Source organism: Bos mutus, chromosome 4, assembly GCF_027580195.1.
Source record: "Bos mutus isolate GX-2022 chromosome 4, NWIPB_WYAK_1.1, whole genome shotgun sequence".
In the NCBI taxonomy this organism is placed as follows: Eukaryota; Metazoa; Chordata; class Mammalia; order Artiodactyla; family Bovidae; genus Bos; species Bos mutus.
Genome location: NC_091620.1, coordinates 42337301 through 42364732, shown reverse-complemented (window position 1 = coordinate 42364732; position 27432 = coordinate 42337301). Strand labels below are relative to the sequence as shown.

The window sequence follows — 27432 nt, the reverse complement described above, 5'->3', positions numbered from 1 at the left end:
ACTTGTGCATGCACCTGCACACTGGTCCAGGTCCCCTCAAAATCCTGTGTAAGGTCACAGGCTGCTCTCCTAGACTGTGAGGTTCCTTCCTTTCCACCATTGCTCTGATTTTAGGAAAGAGGCAACTGGTGACTGAAGCAGAACAGAGCTGACCAGAGTAGTCTCTGCCCAGTGTGTGGCCCAGCATGGTCTGATTATGCCTCATCTTTCAGAGCCTCAGGTCTGCTCTCCCTGGATGTGGGCAGGGCTGCAAACCCCCTCGGACCATGGGAGTGGGAGAGACCTGCTGAGTCCCTTTCCCCATTCCTATGGCCCCAGCCCTGAAAGAAGGGCCCATGGTGGTGGCTCCCTCAGAAGCCCCCCTACCGGAAGTAACCATACCCCTTGGGCTCTTGGCTCCCCTGCACCCCCTGACCAGACTGGAAGCAGCAAGATGTGAGGGCCCAGCTTCCATCTTGTGTCTTAGCTCTATGTGCTCTGGACTGGACTCTAACTCCCCAGAGTTCAGGACAGCTGCCCCCTCAGAGCGCTGGGAGTCTCTCCAGGAAAGGGGCTCCTGAGCTATTTGTTTTTGTCTCTTTTAGCTCTAACCTGCCTGGCTGACCACATCAGATGGATGGGGTGCTGGTTTTGAAGCCCACAGGGACAGCTGTCCCATCTCCCACTCCCTCCCCACCACCCGCCTGAGACAATGGCAGGTTGGGAGGACCCTTGGGCAACCCCTGGACAAAATGAAGACATTCTGAAAAGGCTTCAAGGACAAGGGACCCTGGTGTGGTCCAGAAGACTGGGTGAACGTCAGGGGGCCCCATGATGGAAGTTACCCTTATGTCCACACCCAGGCCTTCCCCTGAGCCTTCCTTCAGTGTTGAGACCTGTCTACCCTCCAGGGAACCAAGGCCGGCATGGTGTGGGTTCAAGGCAGTGGGGCTCTTGTCAAAAGGGGACAGGGCCTTGTGAAGGCTCGGCTGGTATGATGGCTCCCCTCCCGAGGTCCGATGAGTGGCTTGGGCTCCTGAAGGGTGCTAACAGTGTCCTAGGGTGAGCCCACCATGCACGCTGGCTCAGATGGCTGAGTACTTTTTTTAGGTGGAGTGTGCTGGGGGACTAGGAGCAGGGCACACTCAGAAATAAGGGTGCATCAGACACTATCTGCAACAATAAGGATGGAGAGGCCAGGTGAGGAGGAGGATGGTGGCCAATCACCTGGTGCTGCTGGCAACCAGAGGGAGGTGGTCAGGAGGGGGGAGGTCCACCTGAGCCCGGCAGGGAGGAGAGCCGCTTCCCAGGCAGGGCAGAGATGCTGCGGTAGCCTTTTCTTTGGAGGAGACGGCGAAGCAGAAAGAATGACACCATACACAGGCTCAGGGAGAACTCAGATTTTATGGGTCAAGCCAAATGCAATGCAAAATTGTTCGGTTACTTTTTTTAACCAAAATAAATAAATCAGATTTGTCCCTGTGACGGGTCAGGGGAGCTGGCCCCTTGGCCTTGTGCTGCCCCTCACTCCTGCCCCTCCTCTCCCCCTGACCAGCTTTGGCACAGCAGAGAGAAGAATGCTTCGGAGTCTCCATCGCGTTGAAGGGAAGAGGAAAGGAGGTGGCTTGGAAGTGAAGGGAAGGACCAGAGGAGCAGCCGGCGCCCCGGCCCTGAGCGGCACTTCCTGGCCACACCCAGCCCCAGGTGGTGGAGTGTGCACGGCCCCGCACAGGGCCGGGACCCTCTGGAGCGGTGGAAGTGGTCGCTGCAGAGTGGACCCTCCCGCTCTGTGCCAGGTCAGTCTCGGGCCACCTCCCAGCAGCCGTCCTGCAGCAGTGCCCTTGGTCCACCGCATGGTGAGGGTCCTGCCAGAGCCCACCCACCCCACAAACCCTCAGACACCGACGACTCCTGCGAGGCCTTGGGGGCTCAGCTTGGGGAGAGGAGGCCACCCTTGTCCAGGTGCGGGAACCCCTTGCTGGGTGACCAGGACTGCTGGCACAGGGGGATGCTGCATGAGGCCGGTCCTGTGGGGTGAGCTGGGGGGACGGGGTGGGGGCAGATCTTCCCTCCCAGGACACCTGCAGGGGCTCCCTCTCCTCCTCCCGCTCCCCACTGTCTCCATGAAGGCTGTTCAGCTGGACAGAAGCTGTAGCGCCCGGGGGGGCATCTGGCTTGGGGGGCAGCCAAGCACAGGAGGGGCAAACAGCCTAGTTCCTAAGTGAGCACGGGGTGCGTGCGGTATGGACGGGCAGAGGTGCGGGCAGTGCGGAGGCACGATGCTTTAGTTGGAAGCGAGGGGCAGTCGTGAGGTGCAGGGCGGCCCAAGCAGCCCAGGCGGCATCTACGAGAAGTTCTTGAAGGCGTCCAGGTCGAAGGCTGTGTCCAGGAGGCGCTGCAGCTCCGTGAGGTGGGTCTTCTTGTTGCCGGTGGCTGGAGCTGCTGCTGGGTCCCGGCCAGCATACCTGAGGGCGGTGACAGTGAGCGTTGAGGGCCACTGAGGGGACCGGGGCTCGTTACCCTCCCCGGCCCCAGCTGACTGCCCGCGTCCTTACCACACAGGCTTGGCGCGGCTGATGGTGGTTCGCAGCCTGGGCTTCACGTAGTCGTAGTAGCCTTGGTTCTTGTGCTCCTCCTGGCACCAGGCCAGCTCAGCGTTGGGGTACTTCTGGACCTCCTGCAGCAGGAGGTCGAAGGGGAAAGGCGACAGCTGGGGGGAGAGAGAGAAGCTACTGTCAGGAGAAGATGCTCAGAGTAATGGGCAAGGCTGGTGTCCCCAGCAGGGAGCTCAGTGACCCCTAAAAGACGTCCGTGCCAGAAACTCTGGGAAAGCTTGAGGGCCCAATCACCGGGAGGAGGACCGCCAGCACTGGTCTGGGAACCACACGCCCTCACCTGCTCGATCCTGGTGATGGCCACCTGCTCCACCATGTCCCGCGCTTTGCGCTCTCGGGTGAGGTCATAGTACACCTTGCCAGTACAGAAGAGAAGTCTCTTGACGTTTCCTGGGTTCTGTGCTGCAGGGCCATCTTCTGGGATCACCCGCTGGAAGTGGGTTCCTACAAGAGAATCCCCATGGCCAGGGGGTTTGCTCAGGACTTGGCGGAGGGTGTCTAGGGCCTTCCCTCTGTGAGGTGGGGCTGTACCATGGCTGACACCAGAACACACGGTTTCTGAGGGTTAGGACACTACTCCTCCCACCAGCCTGTGATGTCCTTGAATTAATCCACACTGAGAGAGCCTAACAGGCACGGTAGCCTAACAGCCTTGGAGAGCAAGTGACATCGGTTCATTCTTCAGAACGATCTGCCTCAGACATGGGGGACAGCTAGGACTGGTAGAGCACCCCACGACCGCTCTGCTCAGACTCCTCCTGAGTTTACAAATACCAAAACTTTCCGAACAAATATTCAGATACTCATGGCCTGAACCATCCCTCTGGGAACAAGGCTGACTTCAGAAAGCTGCATTCAAAATGAGGGGTTCACTGAGTGACACATACGCGGCACACGACATGCTCACATTCACGCCACACACGCAAACGCTAGGATTAGAAGGAAACTACCTTCACACACAAAAAGGCCAGACATGAGACACCCACTGTGAACATCATACTCATCTGCAAAAGATTGAAAGCATTTGCTCTAAGATCAAAACAAGCCAAGAATGTCCGTTCTCACCACTTCTATTCAACATAACACTGGAATTCTAGCCAGGGCAATTAGGCAAGGAAAAGAAATAAAAGGTATCTAAATTGTAAAGGAATAAGTAAAATCATCTGTTTGTTTTATATGTAGAAACCCCTAAAGATTACACACACACACACACACACACACACAAACTTGTTAAAACTAGTAAATGAATTCAGCAAAATTACAGGATAGAAAATTAACACTCAGAATTTAGTTTTATTTCTATGAACAATCTGAAAGTAAAAAAAAAATCCTATTTGAAACAGCATCAAATAAGTAAAATCACTTAGAAATAAACCAAGAAAATGAAAAACTTGTACACTGAAAACTATAGAACATTACTGAAAGAAATTAAAGATACCAATAAATGGAAAGTCATTTGTGTTCATGGACTGGGAGACTTAACACTGTCACGATGTTAATTCGACCAAAGCAATCTACAGATTCACAATCCTTATCAAAATCCCAAGGACATGGACATTTTTTTTGCAGAAATAAAATCCATCCTAAGATTCATGGTATCCCAAAGGATTCTAAATAGTCAAAACTATCTTGAAAAAGAAAAACAAAGTTGGAGGACTCATGTTTCCTGATTTCAAAACTTATTACAAAGCTACAATATCAGAGCATGGTATTGGCACAAAGACAGATATACAGACCAGTGGAAGAGAACAGAGATCAGAAATAAAGCTTCACGTCTGTGGTCAGATGATTTTGCCAAGAGAAGCAGTAACATCCAATGGGGAAAGGACAGTCTCTTCAACAAATGGTGCTGGGAAAACTGGATACCCATATGCAAATGAAGGTAGGCCCTTACACCACACAGAACACTGACTCAAAATGGATTAAAGGCAGACCAAGAGCTGAAATTACAAAACATAAACACTGAATTTGACAAGGATTTCTTAGATGTGACTTCAAAGGCACAGGCAGCATAAGAAAAAAATAGAAAAAGTGGACTTTATGAAAATTAAAAAAATTTGTACATCAGAAGACAACATAGATGGAAGAAAATAGCTGCAAGTCATATATCTGATAAGGCATCTATATTCAGTAAATGGAGAGAAATCACACAACTCAACAACAAAATAAGCAACCCAATTAAAAAATGGGCAAGGACGTATGACATTTCTCCAAAGACAACATACAGATGGCCAGCAAGCACATAAAAAGATGCTCAACATCACTAATCATTAGGGAAATGAAAATCAAAATTGCAGTGAGATATTACTTCACGGTCATGAGGATGGCTATTGCAAAACAAAGAAACAGAAAACAGTACTACTGCTGGCAAGCCATGTGGAGAAACTGGAACCTTGTGCGCTCTTGGGAACCGCTATGGAAAACAGCACGTTACACTAAAGAGTCACCATGTGACCCAGCAATTCTGCCTCTTGGTATACATCCAAGGTCTTGAAGAGAGACTGGTACACCCATGTTCATAGCAGCATCATTCCCAATGGCTAAAATGTGGAGGCAACCCAGGTGTCCACTGACAGATGAACAAACAAAAAGTGTATATACCATATGCATACAGCAGAATACTAGTCAGCTTTAAAAAAGAAGGAAATTCTGACACATGTTACAACATGGATGAACCCTGAGGATATCATAAGCTAGTCACATAAAGACAAATATTATACAATTCCACTTATATGCAGTTCCTAGAGGAGTCAAACCTATAGAGAGAGAAGGCAGGATGGTGGGCGCCAGCGGCTGGGGGAGAAGGGGTGATGGGGGAGTTGCCTTTCTTCAACCAGGGATCAAACCCGTGCCTCGTGCAGTGGAAGTGCTGCATCTTAACCACTGGACTACCAAGGAAGTCCGGTGAATGTGTTTATTAATGCCACTGAACTGTACACTTAAAAGTGGCTAAGATGGTAAATTTTATATAATGCATATTTCACCATAATAATAATAAAAGGGAAAAAAAACAAAGACAGGATTTACCGTGAAAGAAAACTAAAGGGGGCTCCACGGCTGGCAGCAAGTGGGGATGTGCAGGGCTGCTGCGTGCTGCCAGCCGCCTCTGTCTGCTGTCCAGGTGAAAGAAATTGCAATGCTGTGGGCCTCACCTCACACCACTGAGCTGGGTGTTATGCGGCAGGCCCTACCCACCCAGTGCCTTTCCTCTGTCCCTGGCTGCTGTCAGCCCCCAGGAGCAGTGCTCGGGCAGCAGGGTGCACTCTAACCTCGGACTCATTTCACTGCCTCTAAGAGAGTCCTAGGGATGCACCCAGCAAAGGCTGTGGACCCTGGTGGGACAAGAGAAGACACGCTGTTGGACCAATCTGCACACAAGCTCTGACACCCTGGCTGTCGTGTTCTGTCCTGGCTGTCGTATTGGTCGTTTGACCAATAACACCCTGGTTATTGGTCTTTACCCAATAACCAAAAATGTGGCAAGGACCACAGTGAGACTGACAAGCCCCCTACACAGCAGCAGTTAAGACCCCCTCCAAATGCCCAGCCCCCTGACGCCTACCTGGAAGCATCTCGTCAAAGTTGGACCTGGCTTCGGGATGCCGCAGCAGGGACTTTGGGGTGAAGATGATTAACTGAAAGACAGAAGCACAGGCTCATGACAGACCAGGTTCTAAGTATTCCAGAAGGAGGGCAGTAAGGGGCTGCCCAGGCCTGTCTTCAGAACAGGCCCTCCTGCTGCCCTCCTGGCTCTATAATCAGGAGGAGCACAGGTCTGAGGTGAAAAGAGCAAACAGGATGATGCTGTTTGCCCCTGGGCTCTCTTCCTCTGCCCTGAGATGCTGGGCTCTGCTCAGCTAGGCACCCTCTCCTCCAGGGCCCGCCCTAGTCTGCTCAGAACCCTTGGCACCACTACCCTCTACCTGGGAAGGACACCTGAGCCTTTCCTGGGCATCCCTGCCTGTGGCCAGGGCTGCCCTGCTCCATGGGCCTGCCTGGCCCTGCACGGTGACTGGCAGCAGCAGGAGGCATTCTCCCCTTGGACCCTTCACACACACTCCCACTCACCCTTCAACACCCTGCCAAGGAGCTTGCCTCCTGAGGACCCTCTGTTCCTTCAGCCCCCGAGGGGGCTCACCTCTCCTCCAAGCTCAACACACCACCTACAACCCCCCGCTCACATGTCCATCCTCCCATTGGGCTGGGGCCCTGGAGTCCTCAGGCCAGGCCTCTCTGAGCAGGGATACCCTCAACTGACCGGCTTCCGGAAGGGCAGGAGAATCTGGCGACGTAGCACGTGGAAGAAGTTGCCAGGGGTGGAGCAGTTGACGACAACCCAGTTGCAATCATACAGCTGATTTATGTCAAAGTTGGCTTCCTTAAGGTCCTATAGCAAAGAGGGAAAAGGCCAGAGGCCCAGTGGCTCTAAGCACCCTGCTGTGGGAGGCACTGAGGCAGACAGCTTCAGAAGGCCCCGGGTCCCAGCCTCAGGCACCTCAGCTCCCTATGAGATGCACACAAAGGGGACACTGACGGAGCTCAGCCAGCCAGCTCTAAGCTCTGAATGGAATTCTCAGTCCCACATTTATCCCTATGTCTCTGAAAACTACTGCCTGGCCTAGGACAGACACAGGGTCTAGCTAAAACCAATTCAGACTTTCCTTAGAAACTGACTCCCAGTAATTTCCTCTCAGCTCTTGGAGTTTCACTAAAATCACCCCAGAGTTCTTTCCTCTAAAATGTTTGCCTAGGGAACTCCCTGGCGGTCTAGTGGTTAGGACTCTGAGCTGTCACTCCTGAGCGCACAGGTTCAATCCCAGGCCAGGGAACTAAGATCCTGAAAGCTGCAATAAATAACTTGCCTGAATCAAAACACAGACAGTACTACTCCTAAAAGCTTCTGCTGCAGGAAGCAGTCTGGTAGTATCTTCTATGCTCTGAAGAGGCCTCTCGTTTCCAGGACACAAGCAGGCTTGGGCCCACCTGTGACTCCTGAGAGGGACAGAGCACTGGTACCTTCAGAGGCGCCCACAGACGCCCAGGTGGTGGCTACTTACCGGCAGGACGTCTGGATCATCATTGCACATCTGCAGGAACCTCTCTGGCCTGGCGGAGGAATGTTCTGGGCCCTGGAACCAGACACACAAGTTACAGATGAGGAGCTTCCCCCATTCTGACAGCTGCATTCAGTACTTCTCTTCCTTAACCAACTTTCTCATTTCTGGTCTGAAAAACACCAAGTTATCTCTTTCCTGCCAATAGTTTAATTCCTTCTTCTGCCTATGGAGTGGAGGGGAAGTTTCCACATCAGGACAGGGCCCAGTACTCCTGGCTCCTCATGGCTTCCAAATCGGAGTGTTAAGAAAACCCCTCACAGGGCCTGGGGGAGGAGGGAGGGAGAGCACAGGGACTGCCTGAACCCAAGAGGCCCAGCCACACCCCCACTTCTTACCCAGAACAGAGCAGGGCCTGCCTCTTGCCTCCAAGGCAGGTGGGAAACACCAGCAGAGCCTGCACCTGCCAGTCTCGGGACCAGGGTCCCAGGCAGGCCCTTCCTAGGTCTGCCAGGGAAGGGGTAGGGGGCTCACCATGCCCTCCATGCCATGGGGCAGCAGCAGCACAATGCCGTTCTGCCGCACCCACTTGGCTTGTCCTGGGCAGATGAACTGGTCGATGATGCACTGGGCCGTGTTATGGAAGTCACCAAACTGGGCCTCCCAGAGGACCAGGGCGTTAGGACTGGCCATTGCAAAACCCAGCTCGAAGCCTGCAGAGTAGGAGGAAGGGAGGAGACCAGACAGCAGTCAGCTGGTGGGTGGGAAGGGGAGGTGGGGAGGAGGGGGTGAAAAGGGAAGAAGGGGTGGTCGGGGAAGCAGTGGGGAGAGGGTGGCTGGGGAGGAAAGGGAGGTGGGCCTTGCAGGCCCAGTGCTCACCCAGGACCCCGTACTCGGACAGTGAGCTGTTGCACACGGTGTAGGGGGCCTGGTTGGGCCAGAGGTGGTTCATGGGGATGCAGGTTCTCTTGTCCACGTTCTGGTCATGCAGGACGTGGTGGCGATGGCTGCGGCAGAACAGCACAGATTAGCAGGCAGGACCCAGCCCTGCACGCAGCTCAGACTAGACTCCATGCACAGCCGCTGCTGGGGGCACAGAGCCTGGTTCTTAACAGAAGCATCTGATCAGAGCAGGAATAGGGTGCTTCTGGGCCTGAGACAATGGGATCTAATGACTGCTTCCTGGCAGTGATTTTCTTCTGGAAGACAAACACCACAGCCCTTCTTTTGTGTCTCCTCCACTCTGAAGGGCCCACAAGAACACCAAGGCCATTACCTAAAAGTGCCCCGCTCCACATCCTGGCCGCTCAGCCGGATATGGATGCCCTCCTTCAGTAGGGAGCCAAAAGCCATGTACTCCGCCAGAGCCCAGTCCACAGTCCTGTTCTTCACCAGCTCCCCACGGGTCTTCAGGATCCGGCTCAGCCCTGCAGAGGCAGACGGTGTTCACCAGCCGCCCCGAACACTCTCTTAGGACAAGAGCTCCCTACAGCCCCAGCTTCTGGGGTCCAGAGTTGCCAGAGGAGTGGTGTCTGGACCAGGGAGGCTGTGACATCCTGTGCCTTCATCCACCGCTCTGCTGGCTGAGGACCGCGCCGGGGCAGGGGTGAGGTGACAGGGCTACTCTCATCCCACCACCTTGCTCGGCCTTGAACGAGGCAGGAACCTGAGCCAGGTGGGGACCAGTCTTAGGCCAGAGGGGAGTCGGCACTACTTCGGAAGGCCCGGGTGGTGGCAGAGGTGGGGCAGGGCACCCTCACCTCCATGAATGGTGAAATCCTCCACAGGCACGGAGCTGGCCACGTTCCCAATGTGTGTGAGAATGTCCTCCGTCAGGCCCGTGGAGGGGCAGGTCATGCTCCTCGGCTGCCCGTCCAGGGTGAAGAAGCCTGGGACAGAAAGGGCAGGCTGACATAGGAACTGTGGACATGTGAAATGCTGCTGAGAGGTGGCCGAGATCTTCTTCCCTTGAGAATGGCAGTCGGGAGTCCAATTCTGGGACCCATGGGGTGTGGGCGGAAGAGGTTCACCGGTGGCATGCCTCACTCACCAGGCCAGGGGGAGTCCAGCCAGTGCTTGATGTGCAAGATCTTTTCGTCCTTGGACCTGGCGAAGGCCTCCTCACAGATCTTGTCATATTTGGAGATCTCCTCCTAGAGGATTGGGCACAACGCAGCTGTCAGGGCTGCTGTGCACAGGGCATGCCGGGCACCCAGCCAGCACACACCGAGCCAGCACACACTGGCACTTTCCCAGTGTGGAGTCCCTCAGACCCCACGGGCCCCCGGGTTCTCCTCCCAACACGCATCACCTCTGGGAGATCTGTGGGAAGCCTAGTACAGTGTTTCCGTCCCAACGGCTTCTTCTCCACTGCAGACTGTGGGTCCTACTTACCCTCCCTCCAGTCTTCCCTGATGAACTGGTCCAGTTCTCGGGCTCCAAGCATAGCCTCAGGAGGACTGAACCTGAGTGCCATCTCGGCACCTGCCCTGATCCCAGCACCACCCTCATTCACAGGCCCCTGACTCTGCATGCTCATGACCCACACCGCTCGTCTCTCTCCATCACCCTGCATGGGCCTTCCCCCTCATGACCAGCCAGAGAGACCAGCTCACAAGTGGGTCCCTCACCACCCTCTCTCCCCCTCACCCCTCTGCACTGGGTTCCACGGGCCTCAGAGGCCACGGTGAAGTCCTCTCAGGTCCCACCTCCCTCATGTAACTAACCCCTCAGTAGCCTGGACCTTCCAGGTTATGTGCTGAAATGCTGTAGTTGTAAATATTTCACACGTTCTCACTTGGACCCTAAGTGCTCTGCAGAAGTGAGCACTGGCCCTGTGGCGGGTCTTTTCCATCCCTCCTTGGCTCCGGAAAGAGCCACCAGGACAGGGCCAGGGACGCACCTCGTACTCAGGCTGGTTGACCACGCCCTGCGACACCAGCAACTCTGCGTACTTCTGCAGCACGGGCTTCTGTTTGCGGATCTGCTTGTACATCAGCGGCTGGGTGAACATGGGCTCATCCATCTCGTTGTGGCCGTTGCGCCGGTAACACACCTGGGCACACCGGGAGACCCCAGCATCAGGGCCCATGTCGGTCGGGACCCAGGACCTATGAGGAGCTATCCCATTTCTCCTGGTTGACACCTCAGTTGACCTCTAGAAATATGGTCCTATCTCCTGCTCCTTCACACACTAGAATTGCTTTGACTGTCCCCCAAGATGAAACAAGAGTGACCTGGGACTATCTTGGGACAGGACCCCAGTTACCTTCTTGCCCAGGTCGGGTCACCCAAAGACACAGGAGCTCTTGGGAGGGGAAGGGAGGTGTGCCCTGGCCCTAGGGAGCCCTAACCCCTCTCTCCAGGACACAAGCTAAGGTCACTCACCAGGTCCACCACCACATCCTTGTGGAAGGTGCTCCTCCACTCGGCTGCAACTTTGCACACATACATGACTGCCTCCGGGTCATCCGAGTTCACGTGGAAGATAGGGGCATTCACCACTCGGGCCACATCAGTGGGGTAGGGCGAGGAGCGGGCCATGCGCGGGTCTGTGGTGAAGCCGATCTGCAAGGGACAGGCAGCTTGGCCAGGGGGATTGGGCACACTGCTAAGCATTAGCAGGACAGAAGGAGGGTGGGCCAGGGCAAGCCTACCCCCAGGCCAATGGCATGGTGGGGACAGGGCTGGGGTGAGAGTGGATATGTCTGAGGGTGAGGGTGGGGCTAATGGCAGGCAGGGCAGAGCTGAAGGTCACCTGCTGGAGGTCACCTGGCTGTGTGTAGCCTACGCTTGAGACAGTCCCTAAAGGGCTATTTAAAAAAAGTTTTTTTTTTCCTATTCTGGTAACAAAATTCATACATGTTGAACAGTTTGGAAGAGAGTATGAAAAATTAAAATCATCTATATTCTACCGGTTTCAGTGTAAATATCTTGATGCTTTCCTTTCTAGATGATTTTCTTTGCATGAACACACATGCCAATATAAATATAAAATTTCAGATCCTACTATTTCTATAATTTTGCACTCTGTTCACTAACATGAGTATTTTTTCTTTGAAAAGAAAATTTAAAGGTCTCATCACTTAGATACATTAAAACTTTATCATATATTTGTAATTTTATAATTTGCATTTAAAATTTATTTTTATGAACTACTTCAAACATCCAAAAAGTATGATACTACATGGCCCTGAAAGTTGATGACACGGTTTCCACATGTTGCTATATGTATCCCATATGTCCATAAACAGTACATCGATAGCTGTCGTGTCCAACTCTTTGCAACCCCAGGACAGTAGCCCACTAGGCTCCTCTGTCCATGGAATTCTCCAGGCAAGAATAACAGAAGTGGATTGCCATTTCCTTCTCCAGGGGATCTTCCTGACCCAGAACTGTAACTCGAGTCTCCTGCATTGCAGGTGGATTCTTTACCACTGAGTCACCAGGGAAGCCCCTTCTTAGGCTTAGTGAAGTCGCTCAGTCATGCCTGACTCTGCAACCCCATGGACTGCAGGTTACCAGGCTCCTCTTTCCATGGGATTTTCCAGGCAACAATACTGGAGTGGGTTGCCATTTCCTTCTCCAGGGGATCTTCCCCACCCAGGGATTGAAACTGGGTCTCCCGCATTGTAGGCAGACGCTTTACTGTCGGAGCCACCAGGGAAGTCCTGATTATTAAAATTAAAAAGGCTTACTGGTATCATTTCAGGCTCACGAAAAAGTTGGAGCTACAGAGAACTCCCAGATTCTTTATTCAGATTCAACAACGGTTCCTATTTTGCCCCTTTTATTATACAGACTCTTTCTGTTACACACACACACATTTTTTCTGAACCATTTTCAGGTAAGTTGTAGACCAAAAGACTGTCCCTAGTCCTTAAAACATGGACAAAGCCTTACCAGCCATAGTGCAGTTCTCAGTTCACTCAGTTTAACATTACAGAATACTGTTATAAGACTCCTCAGTATACACATTTCAATAGTCCTAATGATATCCAGCCTTTCCTGCCTCAGCCCGGTACTCAATCCAGCACTTCACTGTGCATTAGTTACCACCTCTCTGTGGTCGCCCTTAATCTGGAAGGCTCCTTACTCTTTTTGGTTTTCATAACACTAACATTTTGGAAGAGTATTTCCATGTCTTTTAAACTACAGAGATATACTTTTTATGTACCTTACATATGATAGCATACTCTATATGCTGTACAGATTCTTTTCAACTTGCTTTCTGTTCAAATTTATATTCATGGTTCATCCAGGATGAAACATGGACCTCTACTTTCCTAGCAGTAGTGGTGAAATCTAAGTACTAAATGGTACCACAGTTCATTTATCCATTCTCCTGTCTGTGGATGTTGTTTCCAACTTATGATTAATACACTGTTACTGTACACAGTCCTACACCGGTTTTCTCCAGCAAACACTTGAGTTATGTGCAAACACTTGAGTCCTCCTAGGAAGGGAAAACTAAGCCACAGGGTCTGAGCTCTACACTCGAATACCCGCAAGCGCTCTCCAAAGTGGCTGGGCCACGCACCCTTCCCCAGCAGCAAGGGTGCCCTGCATTTTCACTCACCATACTGTGACTGTTTCACCAGGATATTAAATATTTTAATGATTATATAATACTGTCTCCTACAGTTTTGCCAAAATTTATACAAAGACTTGTTGGTTTTGATAAACATTCTTATACAAAAATAGTTTGCATCTGATGGCTTCCTTAGGAGAAAAATGTAGAAGGGGAAATCCTAGGTGTGTTCTTAGAAATGAGAGCCTCAGCCAAGCAGGCCTCTCTTTTCCTGCTACAGATCTTCTTAACTGACCCCACATCACGATAGATGGTACCAAAACCAGCAGAAAGACTGAAAAAAACATTAGAAAAACTGTAGGTCTTTACAGAAGTCTGAGAGTTCTTTATTTATGATGAATTGCTTTTACATAAACTCCTTTATCACACTGACTAAAGAAAAGATTAGAACTAGTCAGACACTGATGAGAACATTAAAAAATGATGTACCAGCGAGAATTCTGATGAACACTTACAGAGACCATGCACAATCCCATGGCCTATCTGGGACTCCCCACAGGGAGATGTGGGTAGGCACCAGGTAAGATAGGAATCATAACATGCACGTTACAGCTAGAATCTCACAGAAACTGAACTGCTTTGAAGTTTTGAGGTCTCAGTCCCCCAGACGCCCTCCCCAATATCTGCCACTGTTACTGACTTCTGTATCTTTAAGCGTATATGGTGGGTATATGTGCACCCACTGACACACACACTCACAGATAGAGAGCTGTACTCCACAGTGTATATAGATCCATTCTTTCACATGGCTTTATTACACTGTGGTTGCTGTTAACTTAACATTAGTGCTTATTTACGCGTGTGTGCTAAGTCACTTCAGTCATGTCTGACTCTTTGCGACCCCACAGACTGTGGCCCACCAAGCTCCTCTATCTATGGGATTGTCCAGGCAAGAATACTGGAGTGGGTTGCCATGCCCTCCTCCAGGGGATCTTCCCGACCCAAGGATGGAACCTGTGGTCTCTTATGTCTCCTGCATCGGCAGGCAGGTTCATTACCACTAGCGTCACCAGGCTCTATTCTAAACACTCTGCTGCTGCTGCTGCTAAGTCACTTCAGTCGTGTCCGACTCTGTGCGACCTCATAGACAGCAGCCCACCAGGCTCTGCCGTCCCTGGGATTCAGGCAAGAACACTGGAGTAGAGTTGCCATTTCCTTCTCCAATGCATGAAAGTGAAAAGTGAAAGTGAAGTTGCTCAGTTGTGTCCGACTCCTAGCGACCCCATGGACTGCAGCCCACCAGGCTCCTCCGTCCACGGGAGTTTCCAGGCAAGAGTACTGGAGTGGGGTGCCAGGGCTGTATATGTATATGATTTATATGTATTAGTTCATTAAAGCTTGGTAACACATGTATAGATCTATCATAAATTACTTACCAGCTCCCTACTGATGCAGTGGTACAAGTTTTGGTTTCCAGTCTTGCTGCAGCACTGTGGGACATCCCCACAATGCCCCTCCACATGATTATGTATTTCAGCTTTATATATTTACATCTTTCTTCCAGTTTCATTAAGATATTAATTGTGCAGCAGTGATACACACACACACACACACACACACACACACATATATTGTGACTGAACTGTATGGCTTACGGGATCTTAGTTCCCCAACCTGGGACTGAACTCGTGCCCCCCTGGAGTGGAAGCATGGGGTCTCAACCACTGGATTGCCAGGGGAATCCCCTAAACAAAATTTTAAAAGACTTTGGCACCTCTCCTGTGTGCCAGGATCCATAAGAGATTATGAAATAGATTCTGCCATCAGAATATATTTTCCAAAAAAAAAAAAAATCTCCTGGGATGAAATTCATCTGACTCTGGAGACTACGTATAGAAAAACTTTTCTCTTAAAAAAAAAAAAAAAAAAAAAAACCTCCCGTGTTTTGGGCTTCCAATCCCTTTGAATGATCTTTGCTGTACTGTTTCCAGACTGAAGACCATGCTGCTGGCAACTCAGCTCCTACCCAACAAGCACTAAAGACTATCTGTGCTTGGTCATCTGTATAAAACACAGTTCAGTGATGCACTGCTTTTTAGACCTTTCTCTTTCTTTGGTGTTTTTCTAATACTGTTTTCTAAAAGAAGCAATTCAAATATCAACTCTCAAGCAAGTTATTCAACTCTCTGCTCAATTTTCTCCTGTGTAAAATGGAAATGATCGCACCTACCACACGGGTAAGACAGGGATCACGCTTTAAGTTGGAGGATGTGAAGTCACTAATTTAGTCTGGCACACAGGAGGCACTCCATAAGCAGTAGCTGTTATATACTGTGTGTTACACTCATTCTAATGCTTCTCGTCTTGTGTTTGATACTGTACATTTTAAGTTCTGGGGCCTTCACTTTGTACTGACTACCACATTTACTTTCATGTTTAAATTTTCCCTTCTTCCTCTCTATTTCTTGCTGGGACACTTGCAACTGTGTGTCTTCCTCTAACTCATTCCACATGTATCAACAAACCATCTTCATAAATCAAACTGTCTCGTCACTTCCTGGTTTCGGTCCTCCGGGGGTCTCTCAACACATCTGGAGTAAGACCCTGTTTCTTGGGGGCCATGCAGAAGCAGCTGATGGCTGCTTTCTCTCAAAAAAACCCCTCAAACCTTAGATGTGACAGCCTTATCACCTCCCTTGGACAGAGGGGACCCTTCCCTGACTTGCTCCGCTGCCCCCTAACATTTGCCTACTTGACCCTGCATTTCCACCTAAAGGTCAAATCCTCAGAGAAACATCTGCAGGCTAACCCAATGCCCGGTAGGTCCCCTGCCCCCTCACCCAGAACTCTAAGCTCTATGACAGGCAGTGTGCCCTTTCTCTGCTTGTTACCTGACACAGCACCAGTACTTAAAGGCACTCAGATATCTATTATATGAGAGCTCACCCATGTTGGTGGGATGAACTCTCGGATGCACGGCACAGGAAATAACAGATATAACCATGTTAAATGTTTTAGAGTTGGGGAGAGATATTTACTTATAAGAATGTTCAGCAAGTGTTATTTGAAACTGAAAAATAAGAATCTTAGTTAAAAGTCTAACAACACAGCAATATGTTTTATGAAACAACCTATAATGTATATTGTTATCAAAATTAATATTTTAAGAATATATAATGACATGAGAAAACACTGTGGTAAGTAAGAAGTGGATGTAAAACTGTGTATATAGAACCCCAGTTTCTTAAGAAAGAAAAGCCATCTAAATGCTTGTGGGTCTAGTAGAAAATATTCCAAAATAATATCATGCTCTTAAAATAGCATAATTAAAACCTCTCTACTTTAAAGAAAGTATCCTGTTTGTCCAAGTTTATTAATCAGAAAACAACAAATGTACTAAATGATAAGAACATGTCCCTCTAAGTAAGACTGACGTGAGCAAAGAAGCCTCAGGACAAAGTCTAATTGCTGATGTGGCCTCCTTAGCCTGCTCTGCTGCAAAGACCCCAGAGCCACCCGTTACCTGGTTGTTGACGACCACGTGGACAGTGCCATGAGTCGTGTAAGATGGCAGGTCACTCAGGTGGAAGGTCTCATAAACGATGCCCTGGCCAGCAAATGCGGCATCCCCATGCAGAAGGATGGACATGACCTACAGACAGGCAAAGGAGAACCCAAATCTGACGCGGTCCTGGCCACATGTCCACAAGGCACGTGGGAGAGTACGTCATGATCCACTTTTCAAAAAATGATGTAGTATTTATTTATTTTTGGCTGTGCTGGTCGTTGCTGCTGTGTGGGCTTTTCTCCAGTTGCAGAGAGTGGGAGTTACTTTCTAGTTGTGGTGCACGGGCTTTTCACTGCGGTGGCTTTCTCTTGTTGCAAAACACGGATTCTATGGCACAAGAGCTCAGCGGTCGCGGCTCCTGGCCTCTAGAGCATAGGCTCAGTAGTTGTGGCACACAGGCTTAAATGTTCTGCAGCCCAGGGACTGAACCCATGTCTCCTGCACTGCAAGTGGATTCTTTACCACTGAGCCACCAGGGAAGCCCCAAAATGATGTATTTTGAGATCATTTCAAACTTAGAAAGAAAGTGGCAGGAAAGCACAGACCCCCAGGCCCCTCCCAGCCCTCCCCTGTGATGTGCTCCAGGTGGTATGCTCCAGGTAGTGTGCTCCACGTCCGCACACCTGCCCCCCAACCACCATCTGCTGCAAAGCCAATGCCCACTGCCCCTGAACCCACCATGCAGGACCCTTTCAAAGGAAAGCAATGCTGGCCCAGAGCCCATCCCCCCCAGATCCCATGCAGACGCGCTCTCAGGGCCACGCCTCTTCGGCTTCTCTGACCCGGAACAGCCCCTTGTCTCTCCTGTCTCCACATTCTGGACAGGCCTTGGGCCCCAACAGTCCTTCGTGAACAGACTCAGGAATGGTGCGTGCCATACCTGGGACACCCGAGGTGGCCTGCCCCATGTGAATGCAGACAGGTAGTTGTCCAGGTTTCTCCCTTTAAACTCACCATTTCTCCTCGGTAAGGAGCACAGTGAGGAGAACCTTTACATCCTGCTCCTCACCACACCCCCACCCACCCAGCAGCCTCCATGGCACCTCCTGGATGCTGCCAGGTGTCACCCTACCTTTATGCACTCGTGTTACGTAACAGTGTTCTCTCGACTTTTATTTGTATTAATATGTGCTCACGGATTCCTGTTGTATTCAATGGGCTCTAACTGACTACTATCAATAGTAACTTTGACGTTCACATCGTCCTGGGACAGACTTGGTGTGGGAGCCCCATGCCGTCTGAACATGCCCCTGGGTTCATGGTGCGGGGGGCCCTCCCTGCTTTCTGGCACAAGAGCTCTCAGCCTCCTGCCCAGCCCTGGAATCAGACATTTCTCTAAGGAGCCTGGTTCCTTCAGTGCAAGATCGCCTTTAAGACAATTTGTGTGCTCATCACTACTAGAACATCATCACTTCTAGGCTCTTTCAGCCCAGAGCCAAAAAATGGATACTAAGTTCACATACAGAGATTTCTCAGTTTACACACTGCATAACTACAACACCTCCAGTTCCGATCCTTTTTCTGTGCCTCCCTCCTTCCACGTTTATAAACACCTCCTGCACCGTCAGACACCATACCCACTGTCCTCAGTACTTGCTGGCTTGCTACCCCCATGACCCTGCCACCCCTATTCGTTGATGCCCTCTTGCCATGTGTCCTCAGCTCCTCTCACCTCCCTGGTCCTCACACCAGGAAGGGAAGGTCCATGTGCTCTTCAGAGACAAAATCTAGATTCTTTTTGTAGCAGACCTCATGTGTCCTGCCATGGTGGATGCAGGAGCACTCTCTAGGACAGGTAGAAATAGACTCAAGTGTTGGGTTTGTACAGGAACCTCCTCAGAGGAGGGAAGCTTTGCCAGGTCCCGAACAACTGGGGGACACAGCGCCTCTCCCTGATCACCAGGATGCAAGTTTCCTCTCTGCAGAGCCTTCTCTATACAATCTCGGCCTCCTGCCTTTGGGCACTTCAGGCTAGCCTCCCCTCTCCTCTCGCTATTTCTCTTGCTCTTCTGGTGAAGCTGTACTGGGCCACTCGCCAGGCTACCTGCTGTCCCTGCAGTCTCCAGGGTGCACCAGCTGCTGCAATCATACTCCTACCTACTGCTGGTAGGAACAGGTTTCTGCCTGCAGCACTGGGGAGCTGTTTTCCCACATGAACGTCCCAAGGGCCAACCCTGAGCCAAGCTGGGTCAGGCTCGATCTTGCACCAGGTTGCAGAACAACCTTGGCCACATTTATAGAAATTACATATTTTTTTTCTGAAACACTGAAGGTTATGTAACAAATACTCCAGCTTCCTGGATTCTGGGTTTAACAGAAATCAGATAATTGCCTAGAGGTTTGGGATGAGTAGCAAGGACAGCAAGTATGGCGGACTGGTGGGGTCTGACCCGTCCACTGAGCAGGGCAAGCGTGTGCTCAGAGAGAGGGGTAAGGCTGGGGGCCTGTGGGCACGGGCCATTTACACTGGGCAGGGCACCCCCGTGGACCGGGCACTCCCTCAGACAAGCACCTGGCGACCATATGGGGCTAACCAGCCTCTCCTGGCCTCACAGGATTGATTGCTGTTATCATCTGAAGCATGTTAGATATGCTCCATTGCTTTTCTCTAGTTATTTCATTACTTTTGAGGGTGTTTCCAGTATTCTGAGCAAGCAATGCCTGCATGGCTGTGTCTATAATTTATGAATGTGAATATCACATAATGTTTTCTGCAATCTTGTTCCCCTCCCTGGCCACAAATGCCTGGCAAAGTGTCCTAGCCACAGACAGCAGAAATGCTGGAGGTACCAGTCATTGGTGTTGCTCTCCTCCCCATCCCTCCTCTGCCACAGTGGCACTGGTGGCCTCGGGGGCTGCGCAGGAAGCCACTTTGTGCCTGTCTGGAGTTTCTGTGGTACCGTCCAGGCTCCCAAGCCCAGGGAAGTAACTCTCATGTCCCAACATCCTCCCCACAGCTATACTCTTTCTCTGTGATGCAGGAACCACTTCCTATTCCAAATGCCACCTCTGGCTGGGACCCCATTACCCTCAAACAATCCAAATACAGTATGAATAGAGTTACAGTGTCTTGATTTAAAGAACCTAGTCAACTAATAACTGGCTCCACCTCTAAAAAGTCTGAGGCTCACCAGGGCATCCTTCGGCCAGGCTGCCTCCCACCCACTTCATCCCTGTTCTGCCCGTAGCACCTCTCCTACCCGCCACCCCCCACCCACCACAATCTCCAGGGAACATTCTTTTTTTCCCATCTACCTAAGTCCTGCTGTTTAACTAAATATGACAACTATGTGCTCTATCAATGAGAAGACCCGACTGCCTTTCATCCCACTCCCTCCATGCCCACGCACCCCTCCGAAGCTCTTTACCAGTTAGCCTGCAGCTTTACGCCTCAATGTGTATGTTCTATTGCTTTCTCACACGTGACCCTGTTTCTAGGAGGAATAGATGCTTGAGAGCACGGCGGAGATGCTGACTTCAAACACGCCCCAGAATGCTCACACAGACACTACAAAAAGTTGGTTTTCCTGACTGCTTGGCTTTGAGGTTGTCTTTAGTAAGAACTATATAATTTGTAAAAGACAGACTTACACTTTGAGATCAAACAAGAACAAACAGTTACAGCCCATTGAGGATTTATATATACCAGCAGGCTGGCTAATCAACATTAAGCATTCACCATCACATATCTGGAAAATGCTGGTACTAGGGCCATCCAGACCTCGAGCTATTCTCCACCTCTGTACTAGGACTATCCAGACCTCGAGCTGTCCTCCATCTCTAAATGGTGCCACCCTAATACTGACTGGGCCATCTCTTCTATCTGTCAGCTTCACAATTCCTCCTTTAGGCTCACCCACACCTCTTCCTTAAGACCCTGTCCTCTTGTTCAATGACGAAACCTCTTTGACCATCATGATTATCTTGCAAGACTAGCTTCTCCACAGGTGTGGTGACAACAAAAGCAAACTACTCCCCACCTAGCCCTGGTGGTCACAACTTGGGAGGAGGCGTATCTGTAACTGGGACTGGTTTACTATTGCTACTCTTTGGAAGTCCACTCAGAACATTTTGTTCAATTCCGGAAATGTAAGGTCTGGGGCGTGCCTGTGGCTGTGAGCCTGTCCTGGACTGTCTGGCCTCAGGACTGCCCCTGGCCAGTCCACATGGTCTCACCTTCTTCCCCTCGGTGTCCCCGCAGTAAAACTGCTCAGCTTTGGTCTTGCCCATCACCACGGGATCGGCAGCCTCCAGGTGGGAAGGGTTTGCCACCAGCGACAGGGTGATATTCCTGTCGGTCACACGGTTGATCCTCCGGTGATACATGCCCAGGTGGTACTTCACATCTCCAGAACCCTGCCGGCACAAACAGTTAGGCTTTTACCTAGGCAGGGAGACACTTACTCTCTGTGACAGCCCTGTCTTGTGTTATTTCTACACCCAGAACGCTCATTCCTAGAAGGATGGAAAGGCTTTTTCCAGAATGGCTCCACCCACGGTACAAGCAGGTCCCTCAACTAGAGGACCACATCCCTACCCCTGGCGGGGAAAACTGTGGGGGCTGCCAGGCCTCTTGTCTCTCTTTTCTCTGGGAGGTCAGCCACTGGCCACTTTCTTTTTTTGTGAGTGGTATAGAGGATCCCGGACCCCATAAGTCCTTCTGGAGAAATAAATGAAGCCAGGATCTGGCATAGGTTGGAGCTATGCTAGTTTCTAAAAGAAATAAGATGTCTTACCTCATCAGCTGCCTCCAGCTTTGAGTCGAACTGACAGAAAATTTGCTCCAGCTCCTTCCTGATGACGTTTGCAAGCACATTCAGTCTCCCCCTGGACACACAGGAGTGAGCAGGGTCTGAGCTGGGCCCTGGGCAGCAGGCAATGCTGTTTTATCCCCTTTCTCCCCTGAGGGACAGGCAGTGCCTCAGTCTGCAGCCCAAGAGGAGCTGAGACCAGAACTGACGGGGGACACTTGGCCTCTGCTTGCCTGGCATCCAAGGCCATGACGAGGCAGGAGGAAGAAAAGCAGAAAACAGAGAATGCTGCCAGCCTGCAGTGCGCGCTCCATCCTCGGCCTCCTGGGCCTTCTCAAGCTGAGGTCTCTGCTTCGTGTACCCAGCCACCTTCCCTCTAGATTAACCTCCCTCACCTGGGATCCCAACACGGTCATGAGGCCAATGTCTGTCTACAACCACCTTGAGTGTGACAGTGACTGCCCAGGGAGGGGCTGCTGTGACGATGGTCATCTGGGGGCAGGGACTAGGGTTACTGTATACCAGGCTTGCCCAGTGCCCTGCCTCTGTGCTCCGGATGCTCACAGGGTGGCCAGGTACCTGTGTGGCATTCCCATGATCACGTAGTCCACTCCGTTCTCACTGGACTTGTCAATGATGGTCTTGAGGGCAGGAATCAGTACTTCGCAGCCTTCCAGACCAAAGCGCTTCTCAGATGACCACTTCCGCTGCAGGAACTCCTCAAACCTGGACAGAAACTAAGCCACCCTGAAGAGGCATGTCAGCAGGGACAACCTTGCTCTCATAGAGCTGTGGCCATGCCCCAAACCCACCCAACCCCGTCAACAGACTGTACCACGCAGACGGGGCCAGTGCAGCCCTGTACCTGGTGGAGCGCACGAGCCGGGCCAGCAGGGTCCGCTTCTCCTCGTTGGTGAACTGCATGACCCCGGGTGTCTCAAATTTCTGTCGGATCCACTGGCACTGCTCCAGGTCATTGATGAACATGAATTCTACCCCAATGTGCTGGCAGTAGGCCATCTATATTTAATGCACACACACACAAACACACAATAAAGGGGATGTTCACCCAGGTATGTTGACTGCCCACTTAGCCGGAAGGCTGGGAGGAACAGGTGGCCTCCACTTCAGATGCAGCAGAGCTAGCTGTGACCTGGGGCACCAGGCCTGGGCCCGCGACCTCCTCTCACTCTGAACTTGGCCATGAAATGCTTCTTCCACGTAGCATGGAGCCTAGTGGGCAGGGAGGGAGAGTGAGAACCCCTGGGTCAAGGTATGCTCCTTTCATGGCGGGAGGATAGAATCACCAGCCTGGGGACAAGGAAGTTGCTGGGCAAGGCAGCTCCTCTGACCTCCAGGTCAGACTGTGCCCAGCACTGTGAGAAAAAAAGGCCCTGTGCCACTGGTGGATATCATAGCTCAAAGGCCACTTAACTGTAGCGGGCTTTCAAATTCTACATTCTTCTTCTAACAATTGACTCCTCTTGGGGATATCAGGTTCTACAGAAGCATGACTGCACATATACAAAAGGAAGGGTCCTGAACAGAGCAGGCACTTCGTGACACCATTCACATGTCACAGCTGGGAAGGAGGCCGTGCGTCCTGTTGAAAGCCTAGGGTGACCTGAGCAGGATGCACGCCAGGAAATCAGAGTGAGAGAAAACAGGAAAGGCATGGAACAACCGAGAGTCAGAGAGGCAGCCCTCTGGGAATCCGTCATGGGGACTGTGCTGAGCAGTCTCTGGCAGGGTACTGGGCTGAACTGGGGGCCCCCTCTCATCTCTCCTGACGCTGATCAGAGTTGCCTGCTGGGGAGCCATCTGGAGGGGCCCACACAGCCTTCCTCAGCCAAGTGATCAGCACTTCTCTCCCCTTATCACCTGCTGGCTGTCCTGGGGTCAGAATGAGGGGCCAACAGCAAACCCTAGTCAGTGTTGGAATTAAAGAAGATATGCCCTGATGTACCACTAAATCTTAATTAATATTTTGGCCATGCCACACAGCTTGTGGTATCTCAGTTCTCCAACCAGGGATCAAACCGTGGCCATGGTAGTGGCAGTGCTGAAGCTTAACCACTAAGCCACCAGGAAACTCCCAACAGTGAGTTTTAGGGCCCACAAATGCCCTTACATGCCTTTGCAGCAGCCATGCCAACCAAGCATGCTGCGTTCTGCTTGGTGGTTCTGTCTGTGACCCTCTTTGGTTTTCACAACTAACACGGAAACTGGCTGGCACGGTGTAGGGCAAAGATGAGCCTGGGATCCCAGTGGTGGGCCCAGACCTGGCACCAGGCCCCTGCTCTCTTACTCCCGCCTTTCAGAGCAGAGGTGAGCACCTCTGCACATTAGCTCTGTGATAATGAAACAAAGGGACATTTGCCTGGACTCAAATAAAGGCCAACCACAACACTCTCCCTATCACCCTAGCCAAGAGATAAGAAGAGGAAATGGAGTTGGGAAAGACCTTGATGTTTAAGGTATTTTCACTAACCCCAAACCCTATTTCCCTGATGATTCTTCACATGATAAACTGGGAACTTCTAAACTGAATGTACAAGAAGCCAAGGGATGGGGTATGAGGGCTTGCCTACCCTGACTTCAGAGCCAGGGAGGGTCACCACTTCCACCTGAGCTGTACAGCTCCCTGATCTACTGAGCTGCCGAAGATGGCATATTTCTGCACAAACACACTTGAGAAAACACAGACCAGACACAAAGTTTGTAAACATGAACCTAGAACCTTCCTCTATGAGCTTAAAATGGATGAGTTTTCCTTGGGACCCAAGTTTGAGTTGCAAACCTAGTAGAGAGGAAAGGAAGAGGTGGAAGAAGAGGGGAGGGGAGGGGAAGAGGGAGAAGGAAGGGCAAGGCGGAGGGAAGGGGGGCTCCCTCCTCATTTTTACACACCCAGGCAGGAGAACCCCACCCATGCTCCTTATGCCTGACTTAACGCCTGATGGGGCAATATTTCCATTACTGAACAATTAAAAGCTCAAAGGAAACTATTAGGTCAAAAACAGTATGTTTCCATCATTACCAACATGAATTCAGCTATTAACTTGGAACACATAGTTACTGGGCTCCTGGATCATGTTTTGTCTTTCTTGTCTTGGCTCAGTCCCCAGAAGGGCAGGGCAGGGAGTTTTAGGTGCTGACTCTTAGGTTCTCTACGTTAAGAAGACAAGAAATTGCACTTGTTCTAAATTTTCAAAGAGCTACAAGTTGACTATTATGTCACAGGACCAAGAGCACACTAAGTTCTGTCAGGTCACACAGCAGCCTAGTGCATGCACATTATCACGTGTAAACATACCTAATGCACCACAGTCAGGCAGCTTTACACAGTATCTGTAAACCATGAGAATGAGGTATTCCATGCTAGGACAAGTTGGAATGGGAGGCTCTCTTGGAAGAGCCCTGGATGTGGGGCCCTCTGGGGACAGGGGCGCTACGGCTGGGACCCCTGGAGTACAGGCCCAACTGTCCCACAAGAGCCCAACTCCTGGGCTCTGGCACTGACTGAAACAAGAGCCGCGCAGGGCTCTCTGCCCCTTTCAAATGCTGGGATCAGGACAAATGGGGACTCAAGCAGTCGCCTGCAAACACAGTTATGTACCCCAATCTCCAGGAGATTTGTAAAAATGCATATTTCCAGGCTCCAAAATCGGAACTGACTCAATTGGTTGTGGGTGGGCAAGGGCTTTCCCCAGGTGTTCCTATTCAAGCAGGCTTGCAGACAGCAGTCTTTGTTTACCTAATGCTTTAGGATACATTTTTTTTTTAAGTCTTAGAAGCAAATTCTGCCTTTTTTTTTTTTTTATGGTTGATTGTAAAAATACAAAAACATGGATTTTCATCAATAAAATAGCAAAAAACAAAAGTTTCTTCCCTTACATTAAAAAAATTTATAGGATCAAGGGAAAGAAAACCACCTAGTCTGGAGGCTTCCATAAGTTCTCGAAAGTTCCCTGGAACTTTCGGGAAACAGCCCAGTTTTCTCACCTCCAGGCGTCGGATGATTTCCCGCAGAGGAAGAGCCGACTCCTGCCCTCCAATGAATGTGGTGGTGGGCAGGTGGAAGACCTTGTCCAGGTCAGACTCGTCCAGACCGTAGAATCCTGCGGTGGGGAGGAGAGAGGGGCACAACCACACGGGGGCCACAGTTTAGGAAAAGGGGAAGGGACTCCCCAGAGGAGAGAAAAGAGAATAGAAAAATCATAAAACCTCTGTTATATGTGAAAATAAATACTATCTTATAGCCAGAGACATGAACTTCAGCAACAAACCAAGCTGAATATATTACTGGCATCATAGGAAAATTAGAATAAAATTAATATTATGCATATATTAGTCCAGTGCACCAATTATTCATAATTTAGAAAAAAATGTATTTCAAGGTCCCAAAGACACAAAGCAGTTTAGGTTTGAAAAGGCATTAGGTAAGTCAATCAGAAAGCAAATGAAAAATAGTTAAGGAGAAAATTCAAGTAGAAAACGAGGAACTGGATTAGACCTAGGTCACCTATGTCTTAACGGCAACATTTGTTGGTGGTGAGTGACAGGAAGCTAGGAGACTGAGAAGTGAGGGACAGCCAAGGGGCCTGCAGGGAGAGCTGCCGGGCAGCAGGGCAGAGGCTCCCACAGCCATCTGATGAAGGATGGCGCCTTCTCCCGGAAGAACTCCCAACTGCACATAAAGAACCATCCTCCAAACAGCACTTGGCATTCACAGATCTGATGCCCGCTCTCCCCAGTCCAATACTGACACATATCTACTGACTAATCGCTAAGGAATTTACTGTATCACTATCACCGAATCATCATTGCTATCTGCTGAGCACCACGAGCATGGTGCCTCTCCATCTGAAAGCATATTTCAAGCTGATAAACACGTGGTGCACGGGCTTTTTCCTAGGCATCACACGCTTGTTTCATGCTGCAGTAATTATCAAAGGGGAAGAGACATGGAGGAAAACTGTCAGGGGACACTACGTTAGGCACCTTACCCTCAGGACACTGGCTGGAATGAGGGAAGCTGCAGTTCACAATCCCAGACTTCATGAAACATGAAACTCTAACCGAGTACCCACTGTCTCCAACACCTGACTGTTCAAGATCAGACATTCTCCCATTTCTTGATCTAATTAAGTGTAAATAACACACAGGCCCAGAAAGGGACTCAAGCAGTTGCTTGTAAACACAGCTGTGCATCCAAATCTCTGGGGAATCTGGGAGAGTTGTAAAAATGCACATTTCCAGGCTCTAACGCCAGACCTTGACTGGTCATGGGTGGGCCATGAAGTTCCCTTTCCCAAGCTGGCTTGGGAATGACAACCTTTATTCATCTAATGCTCTTGGGAATGACTACCTTGATTCATCTAATGCCCTGCTGCTGCTGCTCTGCTGCTAAGTCGCTTCAGTCATGTCTGACTTTGTGCGACCCCATAGACGGCAGCTCACCAGGCTTCCCCGTCCCTGGGATTCTCCAGGCAAGAACACTGGAGTGGGTTGCCATTTTCTTTTCCAATGCAGGAAAGTGAAAAGTGAAAATGAAGTTGCTCAGTCGTGTCTGACTCTTAGCGACCCCATGGACTGCAGCCCACCAGGTTCCTCCGTCCATGGTATTTTCCAGGCAAGAGTACTGGAGTAGGGTGCCATTGCCTTTTCCGGTCTAATGCCCTAGGATCCTATTTTTTTTTTTTAATTTTAAAAGCAAAATCAAATTCTGTTTTTCAATTGCTCCTCCCCCTTTTAAAAATTAAAACAAAAACAACCTGGCCTTTTCACCTTGGGGTGGTGGTAGTGATGGTTGAGGGGCTTGGTTATGCTCTGCACCTGTTTCCTGCTGTTATTCTATCAAGAATGAGGATGGGCCATCACATGGGTCTGATAAAGCATGGCCCTGGCCATTCATAGCCCTGCTCCCAGCGTTTAG

The 27432-nt window shown here is 50.5% G+C and overlaps 1 protein-coding gene across 2 annotated transcripts in view; it reads right to left on the bottom strand.

Moving 5' to 3' along the window:
• Nucleotides 1–1364: 1364 nt before the first annotated feature.
• OGDH (oxoglutarate dehydrogenase) overlaps nucleotides 1365–27432 on the bottom strand; it is a 67253-nt gene continuing 41185 nt past the window's right edge. For both annotated transcript variants that reach the window (XM_005899397.2, XM_005899399.2), the window contains 19 exons: nucleotides 25500–25615; nucleotides 22363–22517; nucleotides 22077–22223; nucleotides 21483–21573; nucleotides 20923–21102; nucleotides 16702–16830; nucleotides 11036–11215; nucleotides 10551–10703; nucleotides 9699–9801; nucleotides 9409–9537; nucleotides 8925–9075; nucleotides 8528–8655; nucleotides 8183–8361; nucleotides 7652–7723; nucleotides 6853–6981; nucleotides 6157–6229; nucleotides 2875–3038; nucleotides 2535–2689; nucleotides 1365–2444 (listed from right to left, as the gene is read on the bottom strand). In XM_005899397.2, the coding sequence (XP_005899459.1) occupies nucleotides 2324–2444; nucleotides 2535–2689; nucleotides 2875–3038; nucleotides 6157–6229; nucleotides 6853–6981; nucleotides 7652–7723; nucleotides 8183–8361; nucleotides 8528–8655; nucleotides 8925–9075; nucleotides 9409–9537; nucleotides 9699–9801; nucleotides 10551–10703; nucleotides 11036–11215; nucleotides 16702–16830; nucleotides 20923–21102; nucleotides 21483–21573; nucleotides 22077–22223; nucleotides 22363–22517; nucleotides 25500–25615 (2555 nt within the window). In that variant the 3' untranslated portion in view covers nucleotides 1365–2323. The remainder of the gene's footprint in view (nucleotides 2445–2534; nucleotides 2690–2874; nucleotides 3039–6156; nucleotides 6230–6852; nucleotides 6982–7651; nucleotides 7724–8182; nucleotides 8362–8527; nucleotides 8656–8924; nucleotides 9076–9408; nucleotides 9538–9698; nucleotides 9802–10550; nucleotides 10704–11035; nucleotides 11216–16701; nucleotides 16831–20922; nucleotides 21103–21482; nucleotides 21574–22076; nucleotides 22224–22362; nucleotides 22518–25499; nucleotides 25616–27432) is intronic.